Source organism: Phacochoerus africanus, chromosome 2 (genome assembly GCF_016906955.1).
Source record: "Phacochoerus africanus isolate WHEZ1 chromosome 2, ROS_Pafr_v1, whole genome shotgun sequence".
Classification (NCBI taxonomy): Eukaryota; Metazoa; Chordata; class Mammalia; order Artiodactyla; family Suidae; genus Phacochoerus; species Phacochoerus africanus.
In genome coordinates, this window is record NC_062545.1 from 275,328,268 (window position 1) to 275,352,868 (window position 24,601).

Consider the following 24,601-nt stretch of genomic DNA (forward strand, 5'->3'; position numbering starts at 1 on the left):
GCTGAAGCAAACGGCTCCCACATCTACCACCCCTCCTCCCTGCCCTGCCGGTCCCGGAGGCTGGGAGTTGGGGGGGCGCATCATCCCCCAGGAGGCTCCCCCGCATCCCCCTGGTGACCTCGCCCAGCCCTGGTCAAGTGCTAGGCCTGCAGCACACAGCTGCCCATCTGGCGGCAGGATGGAGCCTGGCTGTCTTCCTGCCATGGGGATGGAGCGCGGAGCCCTGGCGTTAGGTCACCCCACGCTTTAGCAGAGCGCCCCGGCCCGGGCATGCCTGTCACGGCCAAGGCCTTCTCCTCCTCTGCTGGAGCGGGACCAGCTGCACTCTGACACGCAGGTCAAGTGCTCTCCTGAGAAGAGTTTTGGGAACGTGGAAAACATGATGAGTGAGGGCGTTTGGTTCTGGTCCTGTTGTCACAGGCCTGCTGGTGAGTGAGGGCAGGTCTCTAGGCCTGGGATGCCCTGACTCTCAAATACACGGGCTGAGCGAGAAGGCGGATAAGGTCCCTGCTGAAAGAGAGACAGCGAGAGGGAGAGAGAGATGGGGGGGAGAGAGAGACAGGGAGAGGGGGAGAGAGAGAGAGAGAGGGAGAGGGAGAGAGAGGGAGAGAGACAGGAAGACAGGGAGAGAGAGGGGTGGGGGGAGAGAGAGAGGGAGGGTGGGGGGGACCAACATTGTTCCCTGCAGCGGAACAACTGAACAACACCCAATCTAAAACCCAACGGGTTGGGCGCCACGCAAAAAGCACAACCCATAAACAAAACATCTGATCAACTGGGCTTCATCGAAACTGTATATCTGCTTTGCGAGAAAGACCCTATTAAGAGGATGAAAAGACAAACTACAGTTGGGAGAAAATATGGGCAAATCGCACGCCTGCCAAGAATTCAGATGTAGACTATATAAAGAACTCCCAAAACTCAGCCTTAGAAACAACCCAGTTAGGAAGTAGGGAACAGACACGCGCGGACGCTTCGCCCGGGCGCGTCGTCCGCGGAGAGGGAAGCACATGAAAGGACGTCCAAGGCCGTCGGCCTTTGGAGGAATGGCAGCAGCCCCGGGGTATTGTTTCGCATCATCCAAGCGGTCAAGGTGAGAAACAGGGACGATCCCAGACGCTGCTAAAGACCCAGAGAACCTGGATTCCGTGCACGTCGCCAGCGTGAGGAGAAAATGAGGAGTTTGGCATTTCCTGTTAAACCTAAAAATCGACTTACTATATGATCCAGCCACTATACCCATGGGCACATATATTCCACAGAAATGGAAACTTATTTCCATGCGGACACTCGTACACGAGAGCTCAGAGTGGTGTTACTGATAAAGGCCACAAGCGAGAAACAACCAAACATCCTCCAATAAATGGGTAAGTGGTGAAACAAGGCATGGAACCCATTGGAATATTACTCAGCCACTAAAAGGAATGGATTACCAATGCACACAACAAACGTGATGAGCCTCAAGGAAATCAGGCTGAGTGAAAAAAGCCAACCTCCACGTGTACAACACTCATGAAATGAAATGATTCTGGAGGTGGAGGATAGATCAGGGGTTGCCAGGGCTTCGAGATGGGGAAGGAGGTGTGTGTCGCCAGAAAGAGGTGGCATGAGGGAGTCTTGCAAGTTAGATGTCTGCTACACATGATAAAACGGCGGAGAGCCACACGCAGGCACATACATGAGTGCACATACAACTGGGGAGATCCAGATAAGCTCTATGCATTGTACCAACGTCAGCTTCCTGGGTGGAATGCTGTACTACTGTTGTGCAAGACATTAACACTGGGGGAGGCTGGGGAAGGGTACACGAGACCTTCTTATACATATCTTGGCAACTTCCTGAGAGTCCATAATGACTTCAAAATAAAAATCTAAAAATTCAAGAGAGATTCATTGCCTGCTATGGTCATCTGATAGTGGAAGGCCACCGAAACACAAAACCCAAGGACAGGTGAACAAGGAACACAGAGGCCTCAGGGCGGCATCACTGCTGACACCCCTGATGAGGGAGTGCATGTGTGTAGCGCAGGCTGCTCCCTCCTCTTGCAGAATAAGGGGTTCTGCTGGCCCACAGCTACCCAGGTAGAGACTGCATCTCCCAGCAGCCCTGCAGCCAAGTCTGCCGTGTAACTAAGTTCTTGCTAATGAAGTTCAAGTGGAAAACGGACATGTGCCAGTGCTGGGTCCTGTCTTCCTTTTCTGTAAACTGGGAAGGTGTTGTGACTCAGCCTCCACCACGCAGACCACATCCTAGGTCACATGGGTGAGGATGGAGGAATGGACCCCTGTGTGACCGCGTGGAGCAGAGCAGCTCTGGGATCTGAGGTGCTCACTCCCTCCAGAGGGTGGAGTACAGAAACGGAAGAGAAACGAGTGTCCATATTCTCTTTTTTGGGGGGGGGGGCATGACTCAAGCCACAGCAGTGAGACCACCAGATCCTTAACCTGCCGAAGCACCAGGGAACTCTGAGTGTCTATATTCCTTAAGCCACTGTTTTGGGGCTTCTATGTTGAAGTAACTTAGCCTTTGCTAAGTGGAAAAAAAGCAGGTTTCAAAATAGTATACAGAAAGACCTGACTTTTTTTCTGAAAAATGTGCAGGCACTGCATCCAGAGTCCATTGGAAGGTCTGGCAAGGCAGAGACCACAGTGCTGTGGTGACTGTCCCCTGCTGGCAGAATCGGGGGTGTTATTTTCTTGCCTTTGCTTATCCACATTACCTAATTTTCTATGAAAGGAACACACGTATTCCTTTTGGAATTAAGAAAACAAGCCTGTGATTGAGATGAGAGCCAAGAGCTAGATGAGAATGAGTAATGCATTAAGGAAGAACCCATCCCCCAGTAGGGGGCTGGTGAAGCTTGCTGGTGGCCCAGGCTGGCTCTCAAGCTCATGGCCTCGCATTGTCATCCCGCCTCCCCTTGTCACCTTCGGGCCCCCGGCCTTCCTGTGCAGAGGGACACCTCACACATTTGTCTCCATCAAGCTGGGGGACCCACGATGCAGACGAAGCCTGCTGCCGGCAGGACTAGACAGCACCCAGCCTCGTTCCCGCCGTCCCCCCCAGGACAGCCAATCTCCAGCTGCAATTTCAAACTCGATTTGCACAGAGACAGGCTGGAGCTGTTCTTGAGTAACTAATCATCCGAAAGGTGCCAAGATGACACCCTGCCTGGGATGTGCCTGTGAACTTGAAGGCTTATCTCTTCAAGTACTAATAATAGGGAGCAGCCAACCTGCAATTTAAAATGCAACTCGGGACTGATGTTTTGAGGCTCCTTTCCACTCATTTGAGGAGCAGGGGTGAGGAGGCGAGTGGGGGAAGGACGGCAGAGATGGAGAAAAAAACCTGCCTGTCCTAGAAAGTGAAGCCTCATTATTCCCCGGGTAGACGAGCTGGAAGACGGGCTTGTCCATGACCTGCGCAGGCGCACCTGGGATGCGCACACCAGGTGGCCTTGAACGAGCTCTGGCTGCAATGGAACAGCCCGGCCGGCCGCACCCCAAGGCAGCAGGTGGGGTGGACTCGGTCCCTTGTCAAAGGCAGCACAGTGGAAGCTCCCTGATCTTCGACAGGCCAGGGGAGACATGGACGCTGGGAGGCACAGACAAGCAAGGTGAATTGTCATATTTTGTTCTCTCCCCACAGACCTGACGGCCCGACGACGCCTCCCGAACTTGAACTTCATTAGCAACGAACGAGGCCTCCCGTCAAGCTAGCGGAGGTTCGGGATCTGGTGAGAGTCCTGGTGGCTGGGGCCGCCATCCCCTCCCCTCCCAGCTCGGTGACCTTAAAAGGCTCTCGATTTAGCATCAGGCCCACACTCCGACGCTCTAAATGCGATGGAGAGTTTGCACATGGACACCGAAAGATCATCCTTTTGTGCCTGCAGCTTTCCGTCAGTGTGTCAAGTGTGAAAACATCACTCGATACCGAAAGGCCGGCTCCCGATTTAGCCCAGGGAAAAAATCTGGACAACCTTTCACGGACCTCCTCGTCCCGTTCTGTCAATTCCTAACGGCTGCTGGGCTGGTGAACGGTGACCGGGCCGGCAGAGAGCGTGGGGGTGACGTGGGGGAACGTGGGGGAACAGGTCCCCGCAGCGAGACGCCGTGAGACAGGTTTCCAAGTTCAGGCCGTTCTCGACACAACACACCTGGCAGAGCAGGGACCAGTTAGTGCCTTTGCCTCTGGGGCAGAAGCTTTGTGGGTGAGGAGCCGAGGACTTTGGTGACGTGGGCAGTGGGACCCTCAGGCCCTCCAGGGAAAAGAGCACGGACCCACCTGGAAGCCAACAACAGGTGGGGAAAGCGCCTGGCACACAGGAGAGGCCCAACTGCCCGGGGGGGGGGGGATTAAGTTGCGTCAGACACCTCGTGGCTCTGCCCAGGGAGCACCTGCGGACAGTGTGAGCAGCAGGCGGCTGGCACACTCCCTGACAGCCATGTTCCTTTCTGCCACGGGCCCCAGAGGACGCATCCAGACGCCGTGCCTGTGCCCATGGCAGCAGCAGGCCCCAGCCTCCTCACAATCCACGGCCTGGAACTGACCCCAATCCACCTCCAGCCTCTATTTTGCCCATTTCGGGTCAATATGTCCTCTGTTTGAGTGGCTGACACAAGGCCAGTCTCTCTCACGGTTCTAAACCCGAGCATTTGGAGTCCTGGGCAGCAAGCCCCTCCTACCTTTCCAAGCCCAGCACCCTCCCCTCAGCACAGAGGAAGGGGAAGCTCAGAGGTGGGAACACTCGAAGGTTGACTACTCAATCCTTGTATTTTTTTCCCCTTCTAATTAGCAGAAGCTTAACAAAATAGAAAAGCAGGCATCACCCACATACCTGGTGCCCGGCCTCAGGAATTCATGGCCAATCCTGTTGCGTCTACAAGCCCCCAGCCCCTCCAGCCCTCCTGCCATCACTGGGCTATCAGCCCTGCACCTTACAGAAGAGGGGGCAGGGTCTCACAGGGGACGAGCCACTGGCCTGAATCCTGCAACTGGGAGCCGGAGGTGGATCTAGGCCCCAGCCCCGGCCCCGTTACCCCCTGCTGCGGCCTGCCCGCTTCCTGCGCCTTGCTGGTGCCCTGCTCCGCCCGTGCTATTTCTTTTCTTTTCTCTCTCCCTCTTTGTCTTCCTTCCCTCCTTCTTTCTTTCTTTCTTTCGTCTTTTTAGGGCCGCACTCACGGCATATGGAGGTTCCCAGGCTAGGAGTAGAATTGGAGCCGCAGCTGCCAGCCTCCACCATAACCACCTCCACGTCAGATCCAGACCGCGTCTGCCACCTACACCACAGCTCACGGCAATGCCAGATCCTTAATTCACCGAGCCCGGCCAGGGATCAAACCCGCGTCCTCGTGGATGCTGGTCAGATTCGTTTCTGCGGAGCCATGGCGGGAGCTCCATATTTTTTAGTGGTCTCACCTTTCCCCTAAAGTACATTAGTTTAGAGCAGAAACCCTTCATCTCTCCTGCAAATGGGAAATCATCGCCCACCGTGGCGGGCGTCACTGAAGGTGACCCGGAGAACCACCACCACGTCATTCCATCTGAGTTCGAATGATTGCCGGCCCAAGGCTCTCAACGCAAGGTCTGCTCTCTCTCTGTCGGGAGGTGGAGGGAGCGTTGGAATCAATCAGGACTCCCTCAGGTTGGCTGCAACTAGGATGATGCAGATTTTTTGGTTACAAACTCAAAGAGCTCTCTCACAATGTGCTTTACCTGTTACCACGATTTCACCCATCGTCAGAGGGCTGGTTTTCTCACACACGAGCATCTCTGTGGCACGCTGTCAGCCAGCTGGCAGGCAGGATGTACCTGTCATCTGCACGTGCTCCAACGTGGTCACAGCTGGTCACACTGTCGTCACTTCATATGAGCTGTCACCCCCCTACGTCCTGCGTGGGGTCAGTCTACCTGCCGCTTAAATGTCTTCAAAAGGACGTGCGGCACTGTGACAAATCATTATCACACACCCGGTGTCCTCAATTCTGGATTTTCCTGCAACAAACAAGGGTCTCACAAGACCAAAGAAAGGACGATAGCTGCACATCCGTGAAGCTGTGTTGTTACCAGGAGCCCTGGGATGGGATCGCCTGCCGCACGTTAGACAGTAAGACTCGAGGCAGGAGAAGCCGCCAACCCCCTTGGAAGAGATGAAAGAAATTTCAGAGCAAAGGCAGGCTGCTGCGACTGATTCACGTGTCACACAGGACTATCATGAAAGTCTGCGCCATAGTTTAATTGGCAGCATGTTTGTTTCTTTCCTTAGGAGTTTGTAAAATAATGGTGTGTCTTACAAGTGATGGCATCTTAGATGAGATAAACCCTGGTATTTAATCTAAAATCACCTGCTGTATGGAAATGTTCCTGCATTACCCCACCCTGCCACCCCAGACTGGGCACTGGGAGTGTGGCCATCTCCTGCGGAGGGCAGCGGTTCTCAGACCCAGGCCCACATCCACCGCCCATGGGCTTACTGATACCCATGTTGCTGGACCCTGCCCTAGAGTATCTGAGCCAGCCGGTCTGGGCGGGGCCTAAAGACCTGTGTTTCTAACAAGCTCCATGATGCCACTGCTACTGGACCACACCTGGAGCGGCTGCCCCTTCACTGAGTCCTCTTCACCCTCTGGCTCTTTTCAGCCTGGTATGGGTAGGGATGGAGGGTCCAGGTGGTACCAGAACTCAGGCAGGAGACATGCATTTCCCCCCCTTTTTCCTTTTTAGGGCCACACCTGTGGCAAGTAGAAGTTCCTGGGCCAGGGGTTGAATCAGAGCTGCAGCTGCCAGCTCATGGCAGAGCCATAGCAATGCCAGATTTGAGCCACTTCTTTGACCTACATTGTAGCTTGTGGCAACGCCAGAATCTTAACCCACTGAGTGAGGCCAGAGATTTAACCCGTATCCTCATGGATGCTAGTCAGGTTCCGAACCTGCTGAGCCCCAATGGGAACCTCAGGAGCCACGCATTCTTGTGGACAGCTCGGAAGGCAGCGTCGCCCTGGCTCTCTCTGCAAAGAGAACTTGACTTGTCGTGCAGGCAGGGCCTGCTGGAGACCTGAGGGGATGCCCCCAGCCTTCTTAAGACTTTCAGCAGGTCAACACTTCTTTGTATAAAGAGATTACGGCTTTAAACGCTGGGGTCAAGGTCCTGAATAAACACAGCCGACTGGGCTGGAATCTGTTCATGGTAATGCTTAGGATGAGACAGAACAAACAAGCCAGGCACACCTGTCCGGCCCGCTCCCATGCGTTCTGGCTGGAAACACAGCGGCCCCCTTTCCCTTTGGTACATGTGTGTGTTACTGGTTTAGTAAAATGAAACATCTGGGCGCTCTTTTCCTCAGAAAGAACAATCGATTTTTCAAGCCGCCAACATGTCCTTGAAATGGAATATTTGCCAACACTGCCCTCTCTCCCGAAAGCAAGAAGCAGGGAAATGTGTCCTCAAAAAGGAAAGAACTAACAAACACAGACGTTACTAAGTCTTTTCCTTCAAAAGGCCCAGATCGGCTCACGTGCTCACGGAAGTGAATGTAAAAGACGCTTTAAGAAACAAGAGACAGAGCTGCATCCTGGATAGAAAAGGTTTATTGCTTACAAAAATAAGTTACAAAACAAAACAAAACACTCGGCATGACACCAGTGCTCATTCCAACTCCAAACGACTTAGAACGTAGATCCGGGAGGATGGGCTGACCAGCACCGCGAATGCACAGGGGAGGACGGGCCGGGGCGAGTCCTCACGCCCGGTCCTGAAGAGTCTGCTCTAGCCTCCCCAGTCCACCCCCAGCGGATCATCAGTCCATCAACAGAGAGCGAATCTGTTCCTCGAGAAGCTCGGCCTATCGTACGACACGCTGCTTTGCAAGAGGGAGCGGGGGGCTGTGTTGGTGTCCGGGCCGGGAAGACACGTCTGAACCATCATGCTACTTAGGGCTCGTTGGGGCAGGTGCTGGATGGGGGGCTGGGGCCGGGTTACTGCCGGCAGGTGTCGTGGAAGGCTTCGAGGGTTCGGAAATCCCTCCACGTGGGGGGAAGGCCGTCTTGCAGAAACTTCCCGCAGCGCTGGCACGGGGCCTGGAACAGCTTTATGTAACTTCTTAACCAGGTCTAAAAAGAGAAGTGATGGGAGAGATGAAAGCAATGGGGGCCAGGCGTTCCGCTGTCCTTCCTGTCCAGCCTGGTCATCTTCAGGACACAGAGCTGGAGTTGGTGGTGTCGCCAAGCGGGACCCTGGGACTTTACCGCACACCACATGCAGAATCCACCAGGTTACAACACTGCTGCCTCCCAGTGCCAGCGCGTCCCGCCCGGCCCCGCCCACCCAAGGGAGTTTTAAAATAGAAACCCCTCCTCCCAGAGGCAGGAAGCGCCCCCAGGGGAGTGGCACGAAGCAGCCGGCAACCGCACCTCATCTCCGAGGCCAGGCCGGGTCCTCTGAATATCAGATCCTGCCTCTCCTTGTTCCCCACCCGGAGGTGCTAGCGGACATGGGTGGAGAAAGGCTTCGCACACAGACGGTGGCTGCATGCCTTCTCTCTAATCTGATTTCAGAGGTCACCACTCAGTCACAAGGTGGCCCAACAGCCCTGGGGGGAGGGCGGGGACAGCCTGGCGCCACCCACTAACGTAATAAGCAGCAAGTACACACTCGAGGGGTTCAGGGTGCAGAGTCCTTCTGGGCGTCATGCATAAGCATGAGACGAACATAACTCGATTCTCCCACTCAAGGAGCTTCGCTACCGCACCAGCCCAAGACCACAGCAGCAGGCGGCTCGGGAGGCAAGACCCCACTGCGACAGGGGCGCGGACCATGTCGGGAAGAGAAAGCCGATCTCAGATCTCAGAGGTCAGCGGGTTGACGGGCACAGATTGACGGGCACAGATCCTCTGTCTCCATCGGCACTGCCTTCCTGGTGGCAGACACGCCCCCCCCGCCCCCGCCCCAAGCTAGGTATTTGAAGTTCCGGCAATAAACACGAGGAGGCCAGCGGATCATCCAGCTAAACTACGTGTGCTCTGGTGCTGATCAACCTCGAATCCTGCCCACATCCCCAAGTCGGTTACCAAAACCGGGCATTGCAAGCTGTTACTGAAAACAAGACTCTCTATCCACCCAAGAAGGACGTGCTCGCTGAAGCCAGCTGACGGAAACTGTTCTCTCGACTCGGGACACAACCAGGGGACCGTTCCGAGCCTGGGTCTGTTCCTTCAGCCTCCCCGCTGCGTGAGCCCATCAAGAGCCGGGCGGTATTTTTTTTTTTGTCTTTTTGCTATTTCTTCGGCTGCTACCGCGGCATATGGAGGTTCCCAGGCTAGGGGTCCAATCGGAGCTGCAGCCATCAGCCTATGCCAGAGCCACAGCAACTCGGGATCCGAGCTGCGTCTGCAACCTACACCACAGCTCCCGGCAACGCCGGATCGTTAACCCACTGAGCAAGGGCAGGGACCGAACCCGCAACCTCATGGTTCCTAGTCGGATTCGTTAACCACTGCGCCATGACAGGAACTCCCTGGGGCGGTATTTTCTAATGAACTAAAGGCTCCGGAAGCTTAACTGTGGCGGCGAACATCACCTGACGGGGCAGATGGTGATCGGACGAGGAGTCCCGTCCGCTCGGTGGGGACCTTTCCAGCAGGAGTTGCAAAGGGAGCGTGAGCTCAGTGAGGGGCAGAGACTGCTGACGCGAGGGCCTGGAGCTGAGCCCGAGGCGGAGGAGCCGAGGGGTGGCCACGTGCTACATGTGGGCAGCAGCGCACGGATGGAGCTGCTCCGGGGAGGTGGGGCGACAGGGGGTCCTGAGTAGGACTAATTTCCAGGATGCAAATATTGGGGTTCCATGTCAAGCCACATCAAGTGGGTGAACAACCAGCTCGAGAAGTTCTGAGTGTCTAACAAGAGCTGGTGGGAGCCGACTCCAACACGCTGGGGCGGGGGGGGGGCTGTTTCTGGGCTGCTCCCTATCCCGAGCTCCGACCTGAATGTCTTAAGGAGCAGGTGACGTGGAGGAGGCGTCACGGTACCTGCTCGGCGCCAAGCAAGGGCCTGGCACAGGTCAGGAGCATAGTAAGTGCCTACTGCCTAAACCGGCGCTGGCGACTGTGTTTCAGATCACTTCTGAAACCACCACTTGTCTGGCAATGAGACACTCCAGTCGATTAAGCAGGAAGTGGTGTCTCCCAGAGCCCTTCCCAAGTTAAGGGAAATATTTCCAAACTGGGCTGACTCGCCAGTGAGGCCCTTAAAGCTGAAGACAAACCAGCTGCCTTCCGAGTTGCCTGTTCTCACTTGAGGAGCCGACTCCGAAAGCCACTCACCATGAAGGATCGGACCACGACGTCTGGCATCTGGGGCAGCTGATAGTGGAGCAGGGCAGTGGTGGCATGGTCCGTCACCTGGGAACCAAGGACAGGGGCGGGTTAGAGCCACTCGGAACTGGCACAGAGAAAACAGGACGTAGGCGCTCCTTTTATAGGCTGCCCCCCAGGGGAAAGGACATCCAACAACATCTGAAGGGTGAAAACTGGTTATCAAACTTGGGGGCACAGGTGAGCAGGTGGATTGCAGGCAGAAAGGACACAGGCATTCAGGCCTGGAGGCAGGCCGAGTGTGGGACTTGCCAGTCACTCCAGGCACCCGAGGGAGGAGGTGAGGCCAGAGGCCAGTGGGGAGGCCGGGAGGCCCCGCCGCTGCGTAAAGCGCCACCCAAACGCAGAGGCTCCCTTCCTGTCCAGGTCCGATTCCTCTTTACCTGGAACTTTTTCCAGCCAGGGCAGCTGGGCTTTCTGCTCCCTGTGATTCCCATTCTGCCTCATAATTTGTAGCCATCAGGTTCTGGGGTCGGGACGCTGACCATTCCTGATGCCCTCTCCCTTAGGCGTCACCATTCCTACCCATTACCTTTCTGAAAAGCCATGCCCCTCCCTGTGTGGCCCCTGACCAGCTCTCTGAGGGTGTGGGCACCTTTCGGCACCTATGGCCACACCTGTTGTCCCAGGACCCCTCCAGCAGACCAGGGGCACCAATGCTTTATGTCCACTAGAGGCATCTAGGGACCAGCTGGAACTTGTACCGGGTCTAAGCCCTGGCTCTGTCTGCTGACCTTGACCCAACCCCCTAATCTCTCTGGGTCTCAATGTCCCTCCTAAAGAGCAAAGGGCTGGCCTATCATCCCCTGTGTTCTGAAATGTGATGACACCACAGACTGCTAATGCCTGCCATCCATCAGCAAATTAATAGATTATATCTAACTCGACAGCTGTGTTCAAACTCACGGTTTATCTGTCTTGGTAAAGGGATTCTTGCTATTACAAATGTGGTTAAAAAGAACCCCCCCCCCCGCCCCCGTAATATGATTAGCTTTGTGAACAAGAGTAAATGCGGCCTTCCTGTGTCCACCTGTCCGTTCTCCTGCCCCCACCAGGACACAGACATGCTGATGGGCCTTGGCAGCACCTAAACTCACCAGGTGGAAACCAGTAGGGCAGGTCCAGGCCTGCACAGGAAGTTGCAAATGATCCAGAAATCAGTCCAGCTGTGTGTCCACAGCCAAGGCCAAGAGAGGCCACACCCCGAGTGAGGACAGAGGCTCCCCAGCTCACAGAATCCCTATGCCTCGGTTTCCCCTGGATAAAATGGCCATGCAGGTGAGGTGCTCATCCACCAGCTGCACAAAGGGCCACCCGCCCTGTCGCGTCTGCTCTCCCTGGCTCTTGCACCAGCCTGCTTTCCCGCTGGACTTGCAGGGCCTGCCTGGTGGCTGGTGACGCCCACTAGACAATTGGCTCTGGGCAGGCAGGGATCGCACTCATCTGGTTCATGCTGGTCCCCAAGACCTGAATATCACCTGGCATCTACTAGGTACTCAAAACATATTTGCTGAATAAAGAAAGAAACTTTACAGTGGCCATTCATCCAAGGCCACGTACCAGGAACACCTGACTGGTTTTCTTGCAAATACAGCAATGGTTTCTGCATCCGACATTGCTGAGAAACTCTTACTCCAGTGACTTTCAAGATTAATAGTACTTATTCCTTCAAGTGCAAAGACTTTTTATTTTAAACATTTTTGACAGACAGCTTTCTAAAATGAGCAGAAGAACGATAACTTGGCAACACGGCGGGTGGTGAACGGCGGGGGTGACATGAACGGCTATAAAACACAGCAAAGCAGACCAGGTCCCCATGATACCTGAGCTTAGAGCTTGGTCTCTACCCATCCTGATGCCTGGCTAAAACCACCACCACCACCACCATAAACAAACCATGCAAGTGCCATTTACGGGCCAGTAAGGCACTTCTAAGAATCTCACTTGCCGTTACAAAGGAAGTAAGTTTCTGGAGACTTCTATCTCCTGCCCCTACCATTGACAAGCCTCTCAGGAAGCCCTGCCCTGCATATAGGCATGCGGAGGCAGGGAAGCAGGCTGACTCTTGTCTGTTTTAGAGATGTGGAGACTGAGGCCACCTCCGTCCGAGGACACCCCTGGGCAGCTCTCTGTTTGCTGAGGTCCATGTCCCCGGAGCCTGGGAGTCATCTCCCACCCCCCCCACCACCACCAGAGCCCCAATGCCAGGCCAGGTTAGATGTGTAAATGTGGCCGCTGGGTAACAGGCTTCTCAAGAGCAGAACGAACTGAATTAGTGAGAAAATGTCCTTCTCCAGAAATGGCTGGAGTCGGGCACCTAGGTGCTGTTTCGGCATCTGGCTCCCAGGCAGGGCACCAAGTCAGTTTTTCCATTACTGGGCAGGCAATCTGGCCAAATTCAGCCTCTTGATCAAAAAGTCCAGTATATTCTCTCTCTTTTTTTAATTTTAGTGATTTTTATTTTTTCCATTTTAGCTGGTTACAAGTGTTCTGTCCAGGATATTCTCTTAATTGCCAAATGGCAGCAGCTTTTTCTAGTGTTGACGTGATCACCTAATTTCTTCAACTTCCCATCACCAATTACAGAACTACTTTAACAGAAGGAAACAAAGCTGACTGTTTGCGGCTGTTCCCCTCCCTTCTTCCCAAACTTCCTCCGCTGGGGCCAGACTCCCTCGGCTGACCCCAAGGGACAAGGCTGTCAGATCTTCGCCTACAAGGACCTTCCTTTCTGCCAAAGCCTTCCACCTGCAATCAATCGTTTTTTTTTTGGTTTCACACTTTTCAATAAGAAAGCTGTTTTTTTTTTTTTGCTCAGCTTCCAAGATGTAGGAAAAAAAAAAAAAAAAAAACTGGCCTGGAGCAACAACAACAACAGATACTGGCTATTAACTAATTCAAATTGACTCTGGGCCAGCCCAGCCTGGTTCGGGCCCATTGTGATGCGGAGCTAATGAGAGTCCCCTGGGAGATGAAAGCCGCTCCTTCCGGCAGGGAGGCTCAGCCAGGGCACTAACGCTCCCGAGAAGGGAGGCCATTCACCCCCCCAGCCCGCCAGGCCTGAAAAGAGCTCAGAAAGATCAAAGCGGATGGCAAACCCGAGGGGAGGGAGGGAGGAGAAGACATGAAAGTGACAATATGCCGGGAGATGGGAGGCACGACGGAGAGGACTGGGGGAGACAGACTGCAGTGAAACCGGCAGGGGCGGGGAGAGGCTGGCACCGAAAGGCAGAGCCGCTCCAGAGGAGTGTGCAGAAGCAGCTGGGGACCCGGCCGAGAGGGGTCCCGTCACCTCGAGGCAAAGGCAAACTGCAGCTGCTCTCTGGGTGCACGCCCCCTCCCCGCCCATCCCTGTCCCCGTCCCTGCTCTGGGCTGCAGGTGAGGCAGTTCAGCAGGCTCGGGTGACTTCTCCCCTGCCGGCCAGCACACCCGTCTGGCTTTCTTGACCTTGCTCTGAGTGTCCTCCCCACCCGCCAGGGCTTAGGGAAATGCCCCTCCCCGGGGCGCCCAGAGGGACGGGGAGGGGACGGGGCTCGGGGCAGGGGGAGAGGAGTCTTTCAGGAGACCTTGAAACAGCTGCCTGTCAACACGCTGGAGAAGGAGACGGCAGTCAAAACAAGTCTCCTGAAGCTCGGCTACCATATTGTGCGCACAGAGCTTCTGGCACCTTCCCTCCCAGAGCCTGGGAGCGGGAGGCTCCTCCGAGATCACGAGTTATTTCAGCGAAGCCCAAAGTGGAACTGCCTGCGTCAGGGCAGGATTCCAGTCCATGTCTACTGAGCACCAGCCCAGAGTGAGGGCTGGTCTACACCACGGGGCCCAGGAAGGAGCCAGGCTGCACGGGTTTGAAGCTTGTCTGTGGCTTACAAGCTGGGTGACCTTGGAGGATTAATGTCATCGCAGGCAAAGACTCCTGAACAGAGTCTGACAGACGGCAAGCACCCCCTGGGCGGGTCGTATCTTTTCCTCGCTCGGTCCCCACCACCTCGTGACGGGCTTAGATATGGAGAAGAGCTGCCACAGCCGGTGAGGGAGCCAGTCCCAGGGAGATTAGGTGACCCGCCCGAGCAGCAGAGCAGGGCCCTGGGCCCGGAGGACAGGCTGCAGGGACTGTGCAAGCAGCTTCCGAGGCCGTCTCCTCCCGGCAGGGAACAGGCCCCAGGACTCCGGGTGGAGGCACGACTCGGTCCCAAGTCTCTTCAAAGAGGGCAAACGAGGGCGTTCCGTCAGGTGTGCAAGCTTGCAGGCCAGAGAAATCACACTCTGAAAGGAGGGGCTGCTGGAAAAAGGGGGAGATCCTGCTGCCCAATGAAGACCGGCAGACAGAGCCCACTCTTCCTCCCACGGTGCCCTCCAGCCAGCTGTGGGGGCAGAGAGAACAGGTTCAAGCCCAACAAGGCTATTTTCTGCTGCAGGTCAGCGCCCCCCCCCCCCCCCCCCAGAGCCTGGGTTTTATGGCGGCCAGACAGACCTGGTTCTTCATCAGCAAGGGAAGGACAACGGGCAGGGAGGCGACACACAGAAAGGGTCAGTGAGCCGCGGGGAGGGCACGAAATTCTCCTACTATATTCCTCATTCCCCAGCAGCTTCCTCTTAGAAAGTGAGAATCTGCTGTACTTCTTCGTGGCCCAGGGGCTGTCCTGAGCCTGCTAAGGTGCAGGCATCGGTCTGACTCTGCGGGCTCCCGGGCTGGAGGGGAGCTGGCAGTGCAGCAGAGGTGAACACACCACCCTCAGCTTCTAGAAGGCAGTCTGGGCTGGGGCCAGGTGGTGGTGTGTTGCTAAAAGCTCCCGCAGGTGACTCTGACTTCAGCAGTGTTAGGAACCACAGGCGAACCTGCGGTTGCAGGTCACTACCTGCTTCCCCCCACCAGGGGGCAGGGGCAGGACTCGGGCCGCGCAGCACCGGGGGGGGGGGGGGGGGGGGCACCTGAGCCTGAACACGGGCTCTCCGGCTAAGCGGTGCCCCTCCCAATGCATCGGATTAATGGCACCAAGTACATTATCTGCCGGCACAAACCCATGAAGCCCAAGGCCTCCCCTGCTGAGCTCGGGGAGCTGGGGCCTCTGCCTATTAAAAGTATGTTCCACAAGACTTAATAAACAGAAAAGTTAAGTACCCACATGTTCAGAAGTTGCTTATTTAACGGAGATCCAGGTGTGGCTCTCCTCCGGCCGATACCTGCTTCCACAAACTCCGAAGAGAAGCTTCTCTCCGGCTGCATCACCGGGAGCAAAAGGCAGCGAGGTGGGAAGGACGACGCGGAGCTGTGGGGAGGCCGGGGTTCAGTTCTGGGCTCGGCACTAATTATCTAGGTGACCTTGGCCACATGGCGCCCCCAGGTCTAGGTTTTTGGTGGACGCTGCTGCAGGGCCTGACCGCACGCCCCGAGGCTACGCTTGTGCCGAGCGCCACCCTCGGGCCAACCTTTGGTGCCATTAAAGCCCCTTATTCTCAGAAAGGACAAGATGATCCCAGCAGGCGGCAGGGGCGCTGCCCTGAGGTGAGGTTACCCTGGTGCATGGAGCTCAGTTTTGGGAGGGTTATGGAGCACTCAGAACCCGGGAGCCCATCGGCCCAGCCCAGTTCTTGGGAACCTCTGCCCACCTCGATGGGTTTCAGAGACTCTGGAGCACAAACTGACAGGCAGGCAAGTCAAACGCTTGCTACCTGGTCATACACACGCCGGTCCTGCAACTCAGCGCTGGATGCGCTTTCATGCTACTTGAGGAGACTGGCTCAGGAGGGCGCGTCTCTGCTCGGGGTTGAGCCCAACACAGACCCCCCCTTGGAGACAGGGGCACGGGGGCCTCTCTGAGGGAGACCGTGCTCTGTGGGTCTGGGAGTCAAGGATGTGAACCTCGCCTGTGAAATGTTTAAAGAGACAGCAACCCTGCCAGCAATGCCGCTCCGAGGATGAGCACCGGTTTTATGAAGACTATTTAGAACAGTCCCAGAAGTACTCATTCCATGAAAAGAGGCACTGTCATTATTGCAAACCTGAAGCTAGGAAGCCAGGCCACAAAGTGCTGGGGGCGGTGGGGAGCAGAGCAGCGACCGGCTTCTCAAACTAGGCTCAAAGTACAGGAGAGGAAGCACGGGCGAGGGCGTGGGGTTCGTTTTTATTATGCAGCTCCAGTCTCTAATCCGTACCCTGGATTTGTGTGCCATGGGCTGGGCAGGCCTAGAGGCCAAGGCGGAAGTCCGGGGAGACAGGGGCTTACGGGGCAAGATCAATACCTCCTCCTGCTGATGGAGGAGCCAGGCGCACGGGCTCTGAAGGGCTTAGAACTGTCTGCAGAGCCGGCGGCGCTGCTCTGGGCGGAGACCGGGGCAGGGCTGCGTGGGCGGAGACTGGCGAGGGGAAGACAGACCCTGCTGCTCTGTCCTGCCTGAAACCCCGGGACACAGCTTTGAGATCAAGCTCTGATTGAGAAGGATGAGGCCTCATCTATAAAGCACAGCGCACGGCCTGCGTGGAGGAGCTTTGGTCAGAGGGGCTCCAACCAGGCTATCTGGAAAAGTCCCAGCCAAGATGCCTCTGATGCCCCAAAGGGAAGCCCCTCAACCCCCTGGACCCCTGAGTGCAGACTGGCTGTGGCCGGCGTCCAGAGGCAGAGGCGCCTCCCCCAGGCCACTCCGCAGCCACCTGCAGCGTCTTCAGAACACTGTGGCCTGGCCTGGGTCCCTGATGGCCTGGGTCCCAGCCCTCCTCTGCCTTGGAGACTTAGGTGAGGGCCTCCCCTCCCCTCTGGGCTCTCCTGTACCCCCAGCAGCACCTGGCCGGAAGCCCCCACCTGCGCTCTGCACTGGTAGGACCCCCGGGTGAAGGAGAGAGGAAGCAGGTAGGAGGCTACTGATTGATTTTTGGCCGGTGGGGTTAGGGAAGCGGAGTGAAACGGGGAGGTGAGAGCTGGGAGAACCTGAGGTTGAGGGGCTGTGCAGGGAGGGGGGCCTGGGTGAATGGGGAGACCGGGGGCCGCCCCGGGGAACTCTCCAGGGTCCTGACTGGCCTTAAAGGCCATGGGCAGGGCTGAGAGGGGCCTCCCAAAAAGGTCCTTCCCATTTCCCAGGATTAAAGAACTAAGGCTCTTCGTTTAGATGAACGAAAAAAGTTCAATGTGTCCAGATGGTAAAATGCCAGATTCTGCTGCTGGCTGCCAGCAACGTCCCAAGCCCTGAGATACCTGAATTGTTCTGTACCCACTTGGTGTGATGTTATTTTCTGCAGGAACAGCCTTGCAGTTAGAGAAACACATCCAAGGACATCTGGGCTTCCAACAAAATACAGACACTACCACCTACTTCCCCATCAGGACCGAGGAGGAGAGACGGCAGAGAAGGGAGCAGGCCCTGCCTGAGGGGCGGCTTTGCGGCCACGGGGCTGGGCAGCTGGGCCCCGTCCTGCTGGCGGGGAAACAGGGCGTCAGGGCAGAGCACATCTATCTCCTCTGCCTTCTGGGGACTGCCAGATGTGCCACCAGCCCTCAGGGCACGCGGGACTGTCCCAGGCCCTCGCTCTCTGACCAGGAGACGAGACGACATGCCCGGAAAAAAATGCAGATGGACAAGGCTTTGGTGGAGCCTGTGGATTTGTCACAGCAGCTGGGCCTTGATTTTCCTGACGCAGCCCCAACTGGAAACGGACCACACCTACAGACGGCCACGAATCCGGGCCGTGTCCCTCCTGCGACAGTGAAAACAGCAGGAGACAAAGTCTACTGCACATGCCCTCTGAGCACCTGCGGTGCCTAGTTCGTCACCAGTGTCCCCATCCCACGATGCCTCACAACAGGTACCCTACGAAGCAGGTTTTGTTTCCCCCTTTCACGGCGGAAGGACCTGAAGCGAGGAGAGAGGCTGGTTCCTGGCCCAGGTCCCCCCGCACAGCAGCGCTAGATGCAAATCCAGGCCTGCCTGGTTCCCGAGCCCGTGTCCTCACAGCTGGGGCCACTGCAGAGGCCAGCGGGATGGAGGAGCGTGGTCACTGCCGACAAGCACCTGAGAGAAGCCGAGTGAGTCCCACGTTATGCCTGGGGACTCAGGGAAGTTCACACCAACCCGGTGAGGCAGGTGCTCTCAGGCTGTCTGCCTCACAGATGAGGAGGCTGAGGCACGTCAGGCCACACAGGGGCAGCCAGCAACCCCCCCCCCCAGCGAAGCTCTGCTGGCAGCATGGGACTGAAAGGGCTGCTCTTCCCTCTGTCGTCTGGAATGACAGCTGCACATCTGCAGCCTGCCTACCCCTCTGCGCTCTGCCTCCAGGTGAAACAGCGGCGGGGCGGATGCCAGGCCCTCTGACAGCGCCTCTCCCTCTCCACCTGCGGACCTGGGGCCGCACACATACCCCACCTCTTTCTTTGGCCTCCTTGCCAAGATGAGAGCGGTTCGTAGCTGCAGATCCGCTCTCCCTCTTGTGGAGTCACGGGACGAGAAGGCCCGGATTTGAAGCGAGGAGGTTAAAGATCGCAGCAGTGGCTCTGCCCCCGCGGAGTTTAAATGTCAGAAAACCATGAACACGCTGGAAACCTTTCCCGGCTCTTTGTGACTCTGCCCTTTCAGCCAGTCCCCCGACTTCTACGTCCCATTCTCTGAGTCTGCTCCGCCGGAGACCGGCTGGCTATAAAAAGCTCCTTCACCCCAGGACGAGGTGCAGCGAGCCCCCCGGCACTGCAGTAGACGATGGGGACCCGTCGGCAGCCGTGGACCCAGAGCCAGCTGTCCCCAGCCCGCCGCGGCTCCCGCGCCGGGTGAGGAGTCTAATGAGGAAGAGGGACAGGGCTTGTGGACAGTTCCCGTCGCAGAAAAGGGCAGGTCCCGCTGTGCCGCACTGGCAGGATGGGCTGCGGCCTCCGAGCCGGCTCTAAGCCGGGGGCAGGCCCAGCCCGAGGAGAATGGCACGGGGCGTGCGTCCATTCTCTTGGCTCCTGACATTATTTTCCAGAAATAAAAGGTGGCGGGGGGGGGGGGAGGCTGGGCTCGGCTCTGCGTGCAGGGCCCCCCAACCCCGGCTCTGTCACAGGGAGGGGGCCTGGAAGGACTTTGCGCCTTCCCATCAGGCCTCCTCCGCGGGGCCCACCGCTGCTCCCTGTGGGCAGGAAGACGCGCACAATACAGCATTTGTGACCAGAGAACACGGCCGAGAAAGGAGCACGGCCGGGAGAGCTCCCCCGAGGGAGCGAGGCCGCCAGCCCAGGGCCCCGGCTCAGAGACGGGACGGTCTTCCGCCTGAGAAACGCCCTCGACCTGGTGCCCGAGGGTCGCCCGTGACCATGTACTTTCCCAAGCACGTGTCCTCCGTTTCAGGTCGAGTCTTTCCGGAGGAGGCTGACAGTGAGGCCTGCCCGGGCCGGGGGGTCGCACTGGGTGTGAGCAGGTGTGTGACGGGCAGAAGGAAATGTTTACCGCTGCGCCCTCGAGCAGCGTCTTCCTGGGAAACACTACGAGCAACATCCATCAGGGCACCTAAACGTTAAGCGGGGAGAAGGAAGAGAGAGAATTCTCCGAAAGAGCTGATGCTCAGAAGCAGAGCTGAGAAATGCTGCCACCTAAGCTTTTGTCCTGTCGTCTAGAGGACAAAAGCACCACGCCATCACCGGACCGGGCCTTTGGAGCCGGCAACGGACACAGCCGTCCCGCTGGGCTTTCAGTGCCCGGTCTGGCTGTGGAATGGGGAGGGCTGCCCTCTGCCCCCGGCCCGGCCTGAGACCCACACAACGAAACGAGCCCGGAGCCATCTCTCCCCAGCCCCTCGTCATGAATGTGGGTGAATGTGTGTCCACGGCACACGCGCCTCACCTGCCCCACTGACATCTTCCGCGAGAACAAGATCCCACACCCTCTCCACGTAATGAGGATTAGTAGAGAGCTGCTTTATTATTATTATATTTTTGCTTTGGCTTTGTAGGGCCGCACCTGTGGCACATGGAGGTTCCCAGGCTAGGGGTCGAATCGGAGCTGCAGCTGTCAGCCTACCCCACAGCCACAGCAACACGGGATCCGAGCCGCATCTGTGACCCACACCACAGCTCACAGCAACGCCAGATCCTTAACCCACTGAGCAAGGCCAGGGATTGAACCCATGTCCTCATGGATACTAGTCAGATTCGTTTCCACTACACCACAACGGGAACTCCAGAAAGCTTTACTGATAAAGGAGTCCACTGAACTCTGGACGGCATTACTTTCCAGTACATTCTTAATTTGACAGCAAATAGACGTTTTAGCAGGGAAGAAAGGGGGCTCTGTAATCCACCAGTTCTTACCTGCGCTGGACAAGGAGACGGACCTCAGTGTTAGGCGCCTTTTGTCCTCATCAGAAAGCACTCTCGCCGCTCTCCAAACTGTGCTTCTTTAATCTAGTACAGGTCAGTACCAGAGGTCAAGTCCATTTAGTTAAAAACAGGGGAAGGGAGGGCTGATAAAGGCGCCTCAAACCCAGACTACAGGCCCTTCACTAGCTGAGGTAAGATCCTCAGCTCACCGCTTTCACTGCTTCCACCGTGTTACATAAGCTGCGAGGGGGGACTGGCGGGTGCTCTGAGACCCCCCCCCCCCCCCGCCCACTAGCTAACATCGAACTTTACACACGGCTGCAGTGTGCATCTGTAGTTTTAAACAAACAGAAAGGGTGCTTGGCAGGTTATTTTTAGGGGTGATGGAATAAAAACACAGCACTGTCTCTCCAAATCTACACTTCCCCAAACCTGTGTTTCACACATTTTACAACTTCCTAATTAACTTTCTGCTTGCGATCGAAATACTTAATACCACACAGGACACTAAAAAATATATGTGCAAAGGCAAGCCTGGACAAGCCCCTTCCTCTTTTGAGTGAAAACTGGGCCACTGTTAAAATGGCTGTGGGTTATGGGTCTGTGAAGTTCAGGGCCCCCTGAAGTCACTGCCCACCTTCTGTGGAGCCAGGAAGTAACTCGCTGCAGTACCAGAGGATGGTGAGATAAACCAGGTTGAAAAAAACAAAACCACTTTTAATGTTCCTCTCTATGAAAGCGAATCAAGATACAGGTAACGAGCAGCGCTCCTTCTCCTCAGAACGCCCTTCAGCAGCTGCTGGGGAAGAAAGACAGGGCCGCTGGCATGGACCAGGGTGTTAGCAATTAAGGCCGAGACCTCAAGCATGCAGAGCAGGTAAAGGCCTTGGGCATGGTCGCCTAGAGAAGAAGGCCAAGGTTAAAAGGCAGCTGTGTGCACTAAAGCCCAGGCAGGACCGCATGTGTCTTTCCTTTAGGCTCTGGACCTGGGCGGGGGGGGGGGGGGGGGGCTGTTTTCTTCTCTGTGTCCAGGTAGCTTAGAAGAGTCAACACTATGGTTTTCTTTCTTTCCTTCCTTCCTTCCTTCCTTTCCTTCTTGGCTGTGCTCATGGTGTGTGCAAGTTCCTGGGCCATGGATCAAACCCGTGCCACGAGCAGTGACCCAAGCAGATGCAGTAACAGCGCTGGATCCCTAACCTACTATGCCACAAGGGAACTCTGATGGTTTTCTTCCTTTTCTTTTCTTTCTACCCCCGCCCCCGCCCCACTTCCTTTAACGGCCACACTCATGGCACATGGAAGTTCCTGGGCCGGGGACCGAAACTGAGCTGCAGCTGCGACCTACATCACAGCTGCAGCAACGCCAGATCCTGTAACCCCCCACACTGGGCCAGGGGTCCTGCCCTGTTGCAGCAACTCAAGCCACTGCACTTGGATTTTTAATCTATTGTGCCACAGCGGGAACTCCTGAGGGTTTTCTTTTTTAAATCGACGTTTAATTGCGGATGGGTTTTGGATTTACAGACAAGAGGCCAGGACGGCACACACAGTTCCCACATTCCCTCACTCAGCTCCCCCACCGCCAGCGTCTTTCACTGTCAGGCACGTTCATCGCAACTGAGAAAACAATACGGGTCACTAACTATGGACGCAAGTCCAGGCTTTATTTGGAGTTCACTGTTTTTTCCATTAACATGCTCTTTCTGCTTCAGAATCCAATCCAGAGTAGGGCACTGCATTTATGCGATAAGATCATGACATGTTCATGCTTACACAGGCTCTCAGTGTGTGGTGTTGAGTCTCAGACTGCTACCCGGCCCTAGACATCTGTCCTTCGCGTCCGCATTTCACTACAAAGGGGTCCAGGGAACAATGCAAACTGACGTACATTCAACACCATGACACAATGGAATATCACTCAGCCTTGAAAAAGAACGAAATCTTGCCATCTGCAGCAACATGGATGCGACTAGAGAGTCTCAAACTAAGTGAAGTCCATCAGAAAGAGAAGGACAAACACCATATGATATCACTTAGATGGAGAATCCAAAATATGGCACAAATGAACCTATCTACAGAACAGAAACAGACTCACAGGCATATAGAACAGACCGGTGGTTGCCAAGGGGGAAGGGGCGATGGACTGGGAGTTTGGGGTTAGTAGATACAAACTATTACATTTAGAATGGATAAGCAGTGAGGTCTTACTGTACAGCACAGGGAACTATATCCAGTCTTTTGGGATAGAACATGATGGAAAAGAATTAAAAAAAAAAAAGAATAGGAGTTCCTGCTGTGGCTCAGCGGTAACGAACCTGGCCAGTATCTGTGAGGATGAGGATTTGATCCCTGGCCTCGATCAGTGGGTTAAAAGATCTGGAACTGCCATGAGCTGTGGTGTAGATCACAGGGTTGGCTTGGACCTGGCGTTGCTGTGGCTGTGGTGTAGGCCGGTGGCTACAGCTCCAATTATACCCTTAGCCTGGGAACTTCCTTATGCTTGATGAGGCCCTAAAAAAAAAAACCAACAAAAAACAAAAAACAGAATAAAAGAATGTATATACGTGTATGACTGAGTCACTTTGATGTACAAGAGAAATTAGCATGGCACAATATTATAAATCAACTATACTTTAATTAAAAATAACTCCCCCCCCAACACCCCCCCCATTAGAGGGCTGGTCCATTATGCTCCTTTGATACAAAAGCCCTGTGCTCACTGCTAAATGGCGACGGTGCTTCCTTTTGGGCGATGAAAATGTTTTGGAACCTGATAGAGGTGGTGGTTGCAAAAGTACTAAAAGCCATGGAATTGTCCACTTTAAAAACAGTTAACTTCATGTTAGACAAAATTTCACTTCCATTGGAAAAAAACCCAGCCTCCTCTAGGCTACCTGGCACACCATGGACACAGCTATCACTTCAGCGGGGATAATAGGGCCAGATTTCAAAGTCGTGTCCCTTCTCCCCAGCAATACCTTCAGTGGTTTCTCACTGAATTGAGAATAAAATCCAAATTCTGCACCAAGACCCAGAGGCACCTGCCAGCCTGGACTCCACTTCACACGCCCACCTCGCTCCCGCCCCACCCGCTGCCTGCTCCCATCACACGGGCTCCCGGCGGTTCTGGACCACCCGAGGCTTCGGGGCTGGACCACCCGAGGCTTCGGGGCTGGACCACCCGAGGCTTCGGTTCTGGACCACCCGAGGCTTCGGTTCTGGACCACCCGAGGCTTCGGTTCTGGACCACCCGAGGCTTCGGGGCTGGACCACCCGAGGCTTCGGGGCTGGACCACCCGAGGCTTCGGGGCTGGACCACTCGAGGCTTCGGGGCTGGACCACCCGAGGCTTCAGCGTCCGGGACCTTTTTCCTGCTCCTTCTCCCCTTTCTGTCCCCATTCGAATTCTGCTGCAGAAGGGCCTCCTGTGACTCCCCTGATGCGACGTGAAGAAGGCCTCCCTGCTCTCGACCCCTGTCTCCCAGTAACAAGCTGGAGTTCTCTGATTTATCAGCTTCCTCATGTGCCTTGTTTCCCTGGATTCCCAGGACCCAGCCGAGGGCCTGGGGCTCGATGAGCAATTGCTGTCGAACGAGAGGGGGCGACGAATGCATTTACAACCAACACCCTGGTCTGCTCTGCGGGAGGGAAGCAGAGAAGCAGGCGGCTGGTGTCCTACAGGGGAGCTGGCCTGGGTGCTGTGGGAGGAACCCTCAGAGGCCCCAGTACTGAGCTGGGCCAGGGAAGGGACCCTTCCACCACTGGGAGATGGGAAAACGGATTCTCCCCGGTCACACTTCATTTTTTCCCAAACAGTCTTTCTCGAGGAAATCTAACATCTGGAGAAGACGTCACTGCAGGGAAGAGTGGGGGTGGGGCCGCCTACCCCCCCCCCATCCCGGAGGCACCTGTGTAGGTCAGAAGGGCTGTGAGAAACTGAGTTTAAAAACTGTGAGTT

General features: G+C 55.9%; 1 protein-coding gene across 3 annotated transcripts in view; it reads right to left on the reverse strand.

Moving 5' to 3' along the window:
- Positions 1-7,570: 7,570 nt before the first annotated feature.
- MED27 (mediator complex subunit 27) overlaps positions 7,571-24,601 on the reverse strand; it is a 204,257-nt gene continuing 187,226 nt past the window's right edge. For all 3 annotated transcript variants that reach the window (XM_047768756.1, XM_047768759.1, XM_047768757.1), the window contains 2 exons: positions 10,319-10,396; positions 7,571-8,110 (listed from right to left, as the gene is read on the reverse strand). In XM_047768756.1, the coding sequence (XP_047624712.1) occupies positions 7,976-8,110; positions 10,319-10,396 (213 nt within the window). In that variant the 3' untranslated portion in view covers positions 7,571-7,975. The remainder of the gene's footprint in view (positions 8,111-10,318; positions 10,397-24,601) is intronic.